The 11,572-nt window shown below is 41.2% G+C and overlaps 2 protein-coding genes across 2 annotated transcripts; both read right to left on the bottom strand.

Moving 5' to 3' along the window:
• Positions 1-378: 378 nt before the first annotated feature.
• Positions 379-7,239, bottom strand: dnajc3b (DnaJ (Hsp40) homolog, subfamily C, member 3b). The gene is made up of 12 exons (XM_012835430.3): positions 6,597-7,239; positions 5,703-5,813; positions 5,190-5,314; positions 4,806-4,880; positions 3,998-4,141; positions 3,507-3,688; positions 3,126-3,245; positions 2,638-2,743; positions 2,051-2,171; positions 1,655-1,787; positions 1,398-1,546; positions 379-599 (listed from the first exon to the last, which is right to left on the bottom strand). The coding sequence occupies exons 1-12, from the start codon at positions 6,679-6,681 to the stop codon at positions 454-456; spliced, it is 1,497 nt and encodes a 498-aa protein (XP_012690884.1). The 5' UTR covers positions 6,682-7,239; the 3' UTR covers positions 379-453.
• A 95-nt stretch (positions 7,240-7,334) lies between these two features.
• Positions 7,335-9,935, bottom strand: cldn15a (claudin 15a). The gene is made up of 5 exons (XM_012835431.3): positions 9,530-9,935; positions 8,937-9,101; positions 8,701-8,782; positions 8,476-8,583; positions 7,335-8,184 (listed from the first exon to the last, which is right to left on the bottom strand). Exons 1-5 carry the CDS (start codon positions 9,744-9,746, stop codon positions 8,082-8,084), a joined length of 675 nt encoding a protein of 224 aa, XP_012690885.1. The 5' UTR covers positions 9,747-9,935; the 3' UTR covers positions 7,335-8,081.
• Between the last annotated feature and the right edge of the window lie 1,637 nt (positions 9,936-11,572).

The following is an 11,572-nucleotide window of genomic DNA, read 5'->3' on the forward strand; positions in this document are numbered from 1 at the left end:
GTGAAAAAGGAAATGGCACACCGATATGGTCAATGGAAAACTGTCATGACCTGAACAAGGAAGAGGAGGATGCAGGCTAATGGTTAGCTGTGGTGGCAAGCTCTCGTGCCCTATTCCTGGCTTCCAGTCCGTACGTCCATCCTCCTCACGGCTCTTCTAGTAAAGACTGACAGACAGACACAGACGTGCCTGCCAGTTTATCCTTATGGTTCAAGCACTCACAATCTGCAAAAAGTGACACAGTCCCACTGTCTCATAAGTGGTGATGCTAAAAGTCTCACCAATTTCCCCTTAATTAAACACCTTCACCTGCAAAACAAATGAGGTAAAAAAAAAAAAGAACCAAAAAATATCCATTCCTAAACACTGCGGTCTGTCCTCTGGCTCTTTTTTTTTTCTTTTTTTTTAGTACTTTGAATTTAGTCCGTTGTAAAAATAATAATCCGTCCATTTTTAGTTGTAGGTAAATTTGAAGTGGAAGTTGTTGCCCGACTCAAAGGGATTGAAGCCAAAAGGCCAGGGACCTCCGCCGCCATTGCCTCCCTGCTGGCTCTCTGGGTCCAAGGGGTCCTCACCCGCATCGACCTTCTGACGCATTTCTGAGGGGGGAGAGAGAGAGGGGGGGGAAATATATAACACTTTTGTCATCCCAATAAAAATAATCTGAGTTTGAGTGAGAGATATTTGAAGAAGCCCTAATCCCATTGCAGGTATATCAACAGGTCTAATGGTGCGTTCTAGTTGTCCTTGGAAGTCAGAATTTTGTATTTTCAAGTCGGAAGTTTCAACAGGAACGCCCCTGAAGTCAGAATTCCAGCTCTAAAAGTCAGACTTAACCAATCCAATCTTCAGAATCCGAGATGGCTGCCGCCGCGCATCAACTTCATTAGCGCTTCTGTCGTACACACAGTACACACAGTACTGCCCAACTTCTATCTGCGGACAGGTTGCTACGCTGTGTGTATGCGCAAAATACCACATAATGTGTTTTTATCAAGTGGTATTGCTAACACCTCGTAAAAATTGCTAACAACAACAAATGTTGTTTTCTGACTTGTTACTAGAATGCGGTCAACTCGGGTGTGAGGTCATTCCCAGTTCCGAGTTCCGACATTCGAGGTAAATGGGACGCACCATAAGTTCAGTCGCTGTAGGAAGTGGGGTGCAACTGATTACAGCAGGTGAGTTTCCTATTCGACTAGCCTTCTAGCTGATACTCCCATCCAACCACCTCCATTTCCAAGTTCTCAGAGGACAACAATAACAGGCTAGCTATTTAATGGTCAATAGCAGCTAGAAATGTACCTGGTGCTAACAGTCTTGTTACCAGCCTCCAATTAGAGCCAAGTGACTTTCATTTTCACTCATCTAATCGGAGATGGTAGAGCTGCATTTACCTGGATCAATGAGCACTTCCTTTGCCGAGGCAATGTCAATGAATCTCTTCTCTGCTTCCTTCTTGTCTGCCTCCGACTGGAAGTTGTCTGGATGCCACTGCTGTGCCAGCTTTCGGTAAGCTTTTATTATTTCCTGTTTGTTGGCACTCCTGTGGAGAAAGACAATAATTAGACAATTGGGTAAACAAGACAGAGAGAGAAAAAAAATGACAAAGAATATGGAGAAAGAGACCAAAAAAAAAGGACTTCAGACTCACCTGCCTACACCTAGGATCTTGTAGTAGTCCCTCTTGCGTGACTGCTTGAGCAGTTTCTGTGCTCGGTCGAGACCCTCGCGAATCTCCTGGTTCTCGTTATCAAACTCCCGAGCCTCCGCGTAGTCCTCCACAGCTGAAGCATTGGGAAGAGCAGGGAGAGAGGAGTTCAGGCACAGCAATAGATGCTTTACTTGGTTACTGCATTTGTGTAATCATCATTATGTAACCTAAATGATTTTAGTTGGCAACATGAGATACTGGACTGAAAAATTAAGAGTGTTATAACAGGAGTGCTTTAAGGTTGACACACTTGGCACTTATCTTGATGACATCTGTAACTGAATAACCACAATGGAAATTACAATCCATCTGGGAGGACCTGAATGAGGACTATACCTTTCTCATAGTCTTGGAGCTGGATGTAGGCCTCTGCTCTGTCCTTGAGGATGTTGAGGTTCTGTGGGTCTAATTGGTGGGCCTCTGAGCACGCATCTATAGCCTCTTCTGACCTCTTGATCTAGAACCCAGCAGGAAGAGGGAGAAACACGGAGTAGGAGATTCAAGACCGTAATGTACACATATAATGCCAATACTAATGTACACATACAATGCCAATACTAATGTACACATACAATGCCAATACTAATGTACACATACAATGCCGTCATGGTAACAGTGACTCAGGGGCGACTCTACATAGTTATAACAAAAATGAAATGTGCTGGCAAATTATTGACCAATTATGTACTGCGTTCTAACTTTACTTGTTGGGCAGTGGTTAGCGAAAGCCACATTTTCAGGAGGGAGTAAGGGAAAAAGAAGGAGAATCAGTCTGACCACTGTGAGGTGACGCAGAGGATAAGCCTTTGTACCACACTCATTTGAATTCTTGCAAATGAGCCTTTAAACAACTCTTCACAAGACAGCAGAGGATAGGTGGTGTGGTGAGACAAAGATGTGTTTTTTGCCGTAGGTGCACAAACCTGGACCAGACAGTGGCAGATCCTCTCCTTGGCCTTGCTGGTGTAGAAGGGAACGTTGGGTTCAGTTTTTATACTAGACTCGTACTTGTCAAGGGCTTCCTGAAACCTGCGGGGTGATGGGTGGTTGGCAAGACAACGCTGTATTAGGAATCTTGCTAATGCTACAGAGGTTCACTACAATTCTGGAGACAATAAGCAATAATATATTAAAAAGTGCCTTCACATGATCAGGACAACCCAGCCTGGTACACTGTACAACAACAAGGCTGTCTGTACATTCAAGCATTACTTGGCTATATATATTTTGCGATGTATGTAACCAAAATCCAAACAAAGATTATTCACTTTTCTTCTGATGTCATCTAACTACTGTTTGTGCATTGCAACTCAATCTTGTTGACAAGCACATGACAGGCAGGTGACTAACATGAAATGATGACATGAGCAGTGACATGGGACAGAGAGTGGTTTGAGAGCGTGGGGCATACCTGTGCTCTAGGATGAGCTCCTCAGCAGAGTCCAGCTGCTTGCTCAGCTTCTTCACCTGCTTGTAGTGAGCGAAGCACTCCTTATCGTCCTGGTCCAGTTTCAAACACTCACGCACTTGACTGGAGAGCGGGAAAAAGGGACATAATCATGTATAAATGGACAAAATCAAGTGTAAAGAATAGACATCTGGGACATATTTTTATCTAACTTACATTAAGGCAATGACATCAGTAAGAACCATCAGCTATGTTTAATAAATAAAAAAGCCTTCTGCACGACTAGTGTATCAAACTAGTGTAAAAGAAAATGCTTCACGACCTGTGTCTCCTCTACAGGACTGGATATCTAGCAGAATTCGATGGGATTTTGTATCTGCTTACCCGAGGGCCTCCTGGTGTTCGCCCAATTGGTAGTGCAGCTTGCTGAGTTTCAGGAAGGCCGCTCGGTTGTCCGTCCGCAGCTTGGCAGCTGGCGTCAGGTCCTGGATGGCCTTCCGTGGATCGCCAAGACGGATGAAGCAGTCTGCCCGGAGCTCACGAGACACAGGATCCCATGGAGAGATCTGCAGGGATGATGGAGAGGGACTAAACAGTTATATGAATAATTCAAATCAAAGCACAAAAGGACATTACCATTTTATGTTCAAGAAATGGCTGTAATCCTAAATAGCTGCATCCCCCTAATTCATGCTTCGGGTCCAATTACTTTTATACAGTGTCAATTCCTTCAAATCAATACACACCTGACCTTTCAATGCATACAATTTCTTTCGAGAACACTCAGTTAATGGTCAATACATGGGGCCAACTGAAGTCTTCTTTGGGTTTTGGCTACTTTTCAATGACTTGTATACAGTATGCATATGCCGTACCTCTATGACCCGGTCCAGAACTTGTATAACTGTGATGTAGTCGCCGCGGTGATGAGCGCCATGTGCCTCCTCCTGCAGCTCCTCCAGCTCGTCTACTTTAAAGAGCTGCTCCCGTGCCTCCTGCTGTTCTGGGGAGCGCTGCAGCTGAGCAGAGGGGAGAGAGAGGAGGTGGAGGACAAATAAAAAGTCAGATTATGAATTAAGAAGATATATGGTTTCTGGGGCAAGGTTCTATGTGAGATCATTGTGTAACATAACATAATAGGAATGTGTTTATATTCAGTTCCTAGGAATTTTAATTGATCGATTTATCAGATTGATTTCCTTTATCGCAAAAGAAAATATTAACTTTTGAGTACAGGGTGTCCTTGGGAAGCTGAGCTGATGGCCTACGTGGGATTAGAAACAAGATTTACCAGATAAAGCCATTGCAAACAATTCGAATTTGAATACTTAAGATAAATGGCTTTTTAGTCTGATGACCATCACAAAAGTAGATTTTTTTAATTGTAAAGTAAATTTTAAAGTAAATTCAATTGTCTCTGGCTCTGGAAAGAGCAACTAAACTTTAATCTCGATAAAAGAAGAACAAAGACATGGACATCCCTGTCTGCCAAATCTTTTGCACATCTGAAATTGATGAGGGATGGCCAATGAGGGATGGCCAAGCCTGGCAGAAGTGAGCAAGAAATGTTGAAACTGCTTAGCACAGCTTTAAGGAGAATAAATACCTGAATCCTAGGGCTTGTGATGGGATGTGTGACAGAGATGTTGAGAGACAAGGGAATAAAAATCCATTTAGTCTTACCACTGCCTCAAAGTCTTCTCTGGCCTCCTGAGCACTGCCCTGCTTCAGAAGAATATTCCCTCTTTGTAGCCTGGCCTGGAAACAGCAAACGAGATCCAGTCAAGAAAGACACGAGAAAGAAAGAGTGACAGGGTGTAGGTGTGTGTGTGTGTGTGTGTGTGTGAGCGAGGGAGAAAGAGAGGCATGAGAGAAAGTGACTCAAAGAGAGTGAAAGCCAATGCAAGAATGAAATCAAGAAAGAGGGAGAGAAATACAAAAAAACATAGCAAAAGTAAAGACCAAAAGAAAGAAGCAAAGAAAGATAATGGCTTAGCACTGTGCGACTACAACAGGTCTTCCTAGCAGTAATTAGAGTAGTGGTGGGGGGGTGTACGCTGTACTCACAGCCAGAAAGTCAGGTTTGAGCTGTATGGCCCTGGTCAGGTCTGGCAAAGCAGACTTAGACTTCCCCATTGCCAGGAACACAGCTGCACGCTTATAATACGTCAGGTAGTTCTTAGAGTCTCCATCTGTAAAGGGCAAAACACAAACATAACTGGTTTCAATACTTCCCTTAAGTAATGTGGATAACTGCCAGCCTACATTCCTATATATAAGTCTATATCTAACTGGTCTATATTGGTGTCTATACAATTGATGGACTTTATACTGTGGAGAGATACATTGTTGAACAGAAACAGAAAATCTGTAGAAATAGAAAAAGCTGCTGCTGGCATGGCTGTGCTCAAAGGTTTCTGATGCATCTTTACTTTCATGCTTGAATCACAGCCTCCACTTGAGATTCAGTTGTGCGATTCTCTGTGTGTGTGTGTGTGTGTGTGTGTGTGTGTGTGTGTGTGTGTGTGTGATTGGTTATTGTATGTTGTATTTGTATATCAAGAGTAATACTGTTCTTACCAACAGCTGAGTGGTAATGGGACAAGGCCTCTGCTAGCTGCCCGGCGGCCAGCAACTTGCGGCCCATTTCGAGATGGTGCTCGATTTCCACAGGGGTGGCTCCCAGCACACCTGAAATATTCAGTGCACCCATTTTGATGAATTTCAAACTCAATGGGATCATATCAGGTTCAAATTCATTGGACAGATACAAGAACAAAATGCAAGACTTAGTGCAATGTTGCATAGCATTAAAATGTAGCCAGATGTATTTGTATACGTTCTGCTCTTAGTGAAGTATTATTTTTATAGTTAAACAGGCCCTGACTTACACCATTGGATATATTTTCAACTCGGATTCGATATTTGGTTTGAGTTATAAATAACGTCTATCAGTGTAATGTTTCAGCAGCATTCCTTGGTACCTTATATCAAGCCATCAACAGACTTAGCAGCCTCTGGTAACGCCCTCGCTAAACATACATGAAATAAAACAATATATACTTTCGCTTTGGACAAAAAGTCGTTGGCCTTTGCTAGCATCAGACGTCAAATGACCAGGACATAGTACATTTATGTTGGACTGACAGCGAGCAGCCTCAATCCAGGTCAAACAACAATAAGAACGTCACTTGAGAACATGCATTTATTGTCCGACCTAGGCTACACCTCCAACAACAACACAAATTAAGTAAACTCCTTTAAGAAGACGCAACAGCCATTGCTTTGAACTCTCGGTTTCATCTTGTATAGGTTTTGACTCCCCATGTAAATCTAGAATATGCTGCAACTGGTCACACACAACTTAGTCAACGAGCATAATAGTAAATAGTTAGCTACGTTTGCTATCTATTCCTCTTATTGGTCTTTCGTTAATGCGTTAGATCAGACATTAGAGATGATATAAAATCTTACCGTCAAGTTGTAAGTCCAAAACGACACACAGCAGGGATAACGATGACAAGACACCACTGAGACCTTTCCGTCGTCCCGACTCCATATTAGTATATTCACACTACTGACCTATATTTACAGTTTACACTCCTTCGGGTGTTAGTGTGTTACTGATATTGAACACGATTACTTCAACAGTCGCGCCCGTAATATCATGACTGAGGTAAAACGAAAGCCATCTCGGCAACAAAAATGAACAGTATTTTAAGTACGTTCCACAAATATTTCCGGGTGGATTTACAGACTGTCACAGTGAAAAGGTCCGATGTGTGTTCTATCAGAAAAATTCTATCTTTAAAAAAGCTTATTATACAAACCAAAACACTGTACTTGCTGTACGTGGCAAAACATTCAGTGTAAATGACAACACCCAACTTAGCTCCTTTTACACTGCCTGGACTTCCTGACTTGTCTTCGTGGAACTGCCACTGTCCTGCACATCTACGCACCTAGGACCTAGCTGAACTGACACACATCCGTGTTTGCCTACAAACGTGGTGGCGTTTCATTGGAGAAACTATTTTAACACGCAGTAGGCACTCCCACATCCATGTAGGGCGCTGTGCAGTATTTGCATGTCTTCTACTTTCTCAATTTGATTGGCATAAGATCTGGAAGCTTAATATTTCGGCTGCTAAGTCGAGATTCAGGCAGTGAGCAAGAAGGCCTATGCTTCAATATTAAAACGATAATTAGACCTTTTTCAAAACAATTTTTATTTGGGTTCATAAACAAAAAACAGCGGATATAAAAAGCGAATGGGAAATTGTAATGTATTATTTGTCTATTCATTAAAACCAACAATTTGTCAATTAATCCATTCATTCTGATTCATAAAAATTCAACCCCCTTTCCAATCGAGACATAACTGCTGCACTTATAAAATTGTATGAGCTTACTTTTGCATTCTAAAAACCTCTTTAAGCCAAGATATAAAGTAATATTTACACTATATGTCCTACATCATATGGAAGCTTATGTTGTAGTATTATGTGGCCCTTCATAACGGCAAGGGAACTGAAATGAGACAATACACATTTGTTTGACAGGTATCCATTTGTCAGTAAAATTTCTTGAATGATATCTCCTCTAACATCTCCCCTATATCTCAATACTAACGCTTCAGTTTCTGTCTGGTTTTGACCAGTGCTCTTTACCACTTGATTTTTTGATAACACAATAACTGCAAATAGGGCATAATGTAACAAACTCATTTGTCATAAAATGAATCTAATTTGAATGACATACAAGGAGTCAGTGTAAAAGAAACATTTGCATAACATTGCAACATAACTGTACTTTGTCGAAACTCAACAAAAACAGACACACAAATAGAAATATTTAAGAGCTGGAAATAATCCAAATACGTGCAATGTATATTTGTCCCATGCCTGGTTGTAATAGATGAACACTATGTTGGACCTGGTACTGTAGAAATGGTCATTCTCAAACATATGCATTTCGATCGTATGTGGTGGCAGCATCCCCCCTCCTGGAGTTTGCTGCAACAGAGTACACTGTTCGTCCAGTTGGGTTGTAGGGATAAGGTCTAGGACACAAACACACATATAAAAAAAATATGAAATTATTTATTGTTTAAAGTTTATCTAATTAATGTCTTTCTCTGTGTCTTTGATGTGAGGAACACACACCCACACGCACACACACACACACACACACCCACACACACGCACGCACGCAGCACGCACACACACACACACACACACACACACACACACACACACACACACACACACACATACACACACACACACACACACACACACACACACAGACAGGGTGAACTAAAACAACTTAGAAAAAGCATGAAAAGACTTACCCTTTTTCATCCGTGCCAAAGCTGCAGGCACAGAGGAGACAGGATCCACCACAGATGGCTAGTGTGGCAGAACACCAGCCAATGTACAAGCCCTCTCCAATCTCATACCTACAACACAGCACAAACAAACCAATACCTTTACTCCAAAACACACATGCTTATAATTAACACATACAGGAGAGGGCAGTGCTTAGACATCAGTAGAGACAAGAGACTTTAAATTACCTTGTAGCAAAGTTGATTGGGTTGAAGAAATCCTGTGTAATGTTGAATGCGTACCATGACACAGCAATCATTGTGCAAATGCCTAAACAGGACAGAAATATATAAACAGCAATATGACTACCAGAATAAATGCATTTATGTAGATTGCAATGAAAATGATTTCCTGGTTAAGATGATAATAAACCCAACAGAGTTGTTAATAAAACTGTAATAATTAATATGCAAAAAATTGTTACCCTGTAGCAGGAAAAAGACGCCTCCAGTACCAGCAATCCTGCCTTTGAGGACTAGATTATCCCCTCCAGCTTTAGAGCACTGCATTCCCACTAAAGTGCAAACCAGTCCGAGTGTCCCCATGACTACTGCGGCAATCATCAGTGCGCGAGAGGCTTGAATGTAGCCTGTCAAACAAACAGATAATATAAATGTATAAATAATATAATACTCAAACAATAGAAAAATAATGTCTAGGCCAATACATATACGCATCCCAAGGGAGGATTTAATTTACAAACAAATGGTTTCCAGCATAGCCTAAGTAGACAAATCATTTTATCAGGTTATTTCAATATTTAAAAAAAAATCTGATGAATTAGGTTGCAGGCAACTTAAAAAATAATCATTCAAAGGTTCAACATCAAAATAGGCCCCACAAAAATTAGGCTATGCCGTCTTATTTTGATTGACCGTCTTGAAAAGTAGCCTGTACACTACAATTATAAGTGAATGCCACACGATCAGGTCAATGCAGCCAGAGGGCCACTGATATCTACTAACAGGTCTGCAATTTTGGTGAAGACGTTATTTGAATAGCCTAATTATGCCGTACCAGACAGGGCAAGTAAAGATGGGAATTCTCGGCAGTTGTGGACCCCGGTAGCGTCGGTGGCACACGACATCCACAAGTTCTCATAGATGGTGGAGGTGGTGATAACACTGCCGTCGATGGTAGAAGTTTTCCAGTAACGGTTCGGTATGGCGATCCCAACCAGAACCCAACCCACGAATCCAAGGAGCAAAGCAACGATTTCTACTATGGGGTCCATGTCTGATTGTGTCCTGGTAATCCAGATGTGATTATAGCATATATTTTTCAAAAAACGTAATGGATGGTGGTGCTGAAGTGATATTTTTCTTGAAGTTGAATTATCCCGATATTCACGAAAAGGTAAGAACAACCTGTTGCTCTTAGTACTTGTGATGGTGTGAGAAATGTCGGTTGGGTGATGTACTTGCAACGGATCAATGATTTATTAGTAACCTACTCTCCTCGGGTTTTCTCCGCCCTTTCTCGTGTACATTCTCCCACCCATCGCAAAACTACCTGAAACTGAACAGGTGTTTATCGGATGTAGAACACCGAAAGTCCAATGGTCATCAAGATGACCTTGATCTCTCATCCACTTCTTTGACTGCAGTGTGTGTGTGTATGTGTGTGTGTGAGAGAGTGTGTGTGTTCAGGGAGACTCTTAGTTCAATCTCCTAGGTCAATTTGCCGGTCATTAATGTGTCAAAAACTATAGCAGGTTTGTTATCGTTATCTTACATCATTTTCACAGTCGTTAGTGTATATATTATATATATTGTATATATATTATGATCACTGTTTGAACTAGCTGGTGTTTGAAAGGGACAAGGAAATATAGCTTACAATAATACAAAGTCATACAATGACGAATTCAAAACAAAGTACAATACATACATGCATACATACATACATACATTGAGATGATGACATAAACAGTCTAGTCTTTCATGATAGGAAGTCATTCTTTGACAAAAATTAAAAAGTAAACCTTTGTCTGTGTATATTTTGTCATTTTTGCCCCACCATGCTTTAAGTCTATTTTTCCCCTCATAACATGATATAAAAGGGACCATGTGTACCATAAAACATTTCTGATAACCAGACATTTTAAAGACTATGACTGTGCAGTGCACATGCCTCTTAAACCATAAGACTATCCCTCTTGAAATAGATGATGCCATTCAAAATACACACATTTGTGTTTCGCGCTCAGGTGTGCAACATCAGGAAGAAATTAATTCTGAATTTGACCCTCCTGCAACTTACTCTGGAACAGATGAGCTAGCACCCCTCATTCTGTGGAGTCAGATAATGTGTCTTTCTTTTTGTTCATGCAGTTGGATAAAAAAAAAAAGATAACTGAGTTCTGATTTAAAGGCATAGTCATATAAGAGTGCTGTAGCTGGCGTGATCCCAGGGGTAAGTGTACAGCAATCACATTGTGGACCATTATGTTTCCATGGAAGTCCATGGTATAATGATGCTTTGTTGGGTTTCCAACCTACAATACCCAGTGAGGGACATTCCTGTGCGTTTCTAGGTTGCACTCATATCTAGGCTATGCAGGGTGGGCACACCAATTTGGCATTTGAAACCCGACAGTTTTAACAGAGCAAGGAAATAACACAGGAACATGGGAACAGGTTTTAGAGAAGAGCATAATACCTTTTTTTGCTTCCACGTTAGGCCTTGGTCAGTCAGAATTACAAAATACATGAGCTTTTAAACTGAGAAGTAAGGTTGGAATTTGCTGAAACACCAGCTGTCACAGTCAAGGGCATATAAATAGGCCATTAATCAGATAATAGCATACACGCTAAACTCTGTTATTAACTCTTTTTTTAGATTGTTTGAGTGAATCAGTAACTGACTAACTGTTTATATCTTCTACCTGAGCAGTATATAAAATATAGAATGTAAAGACTGATAACATCTTATCCTAATAGGAAGTATTTGTGGGTGGTGTGGTGAGACAAAATGAAGATGTCCTCCTGGGTCCAGAGCACAGGGAAGAGCCATGAACCTGTTTTCATAGTCCATGACTATAGACCACATTCACTCTGT

Source organism: Clupea harengus, chromosome 18 (genome assembly GCF_900700415.2).
Source record: "Clupea harengus chromosome 18, Ch_v2.0.2, whole genome shotgun sequence".
Lineage (NCBI taxonomy): Eukaryota > Metazoa > Chordata > Actinopteri > Clupeiformes > Clupeidae > Clupea > Clupea harengus.

Bases quoted from the DNA above. Each gene is read 5' to 3' on its own strand.
- dnajc3b (XM_012835430.3), bottom strand. From the start codon at position 6,681: ATGGAGTCGGGACGACGGAAAGGTCTCAGTGGTGTCTTGTCATCGTTA. The intron at 5,315-5,702 runs GTAAGAACAGTA...TGCCCTTTACAG, and splicing joins CCATTACCACTCAGCTGTTG to ATGGAGACTCTAAGAACTAC. The intron at 4,881-5,189 runs GTGAGTACAGCG...TGCTGTTTCCAG, and splicing joins TCAAACCTGACTTTCTGGCT to GCCAGGCTACAAAGAGGGAA.
- cldn15a (XM_012835431.3), bottom strand. From the start codon at position 9,746: ATGGACCCCATAGTAGAAATCGTTGCTTTGCTCCTTGGATTCGTGGGT. The intron at 8,783-8,936 runs GTAACAATTTTT...TGTCCTGTTTAG, and splicing joins CGTCTTTTTCCTGCTACAGG to GCATTTGCACAATGATTGCT. The intron at 8,584-8,700 runs GTAATTTAAAGT...GCTGTGTTGTAG, and splicing joins CCAATCAACTTTGCTACAAG to GTATGAGATTGGAGAGGGCT.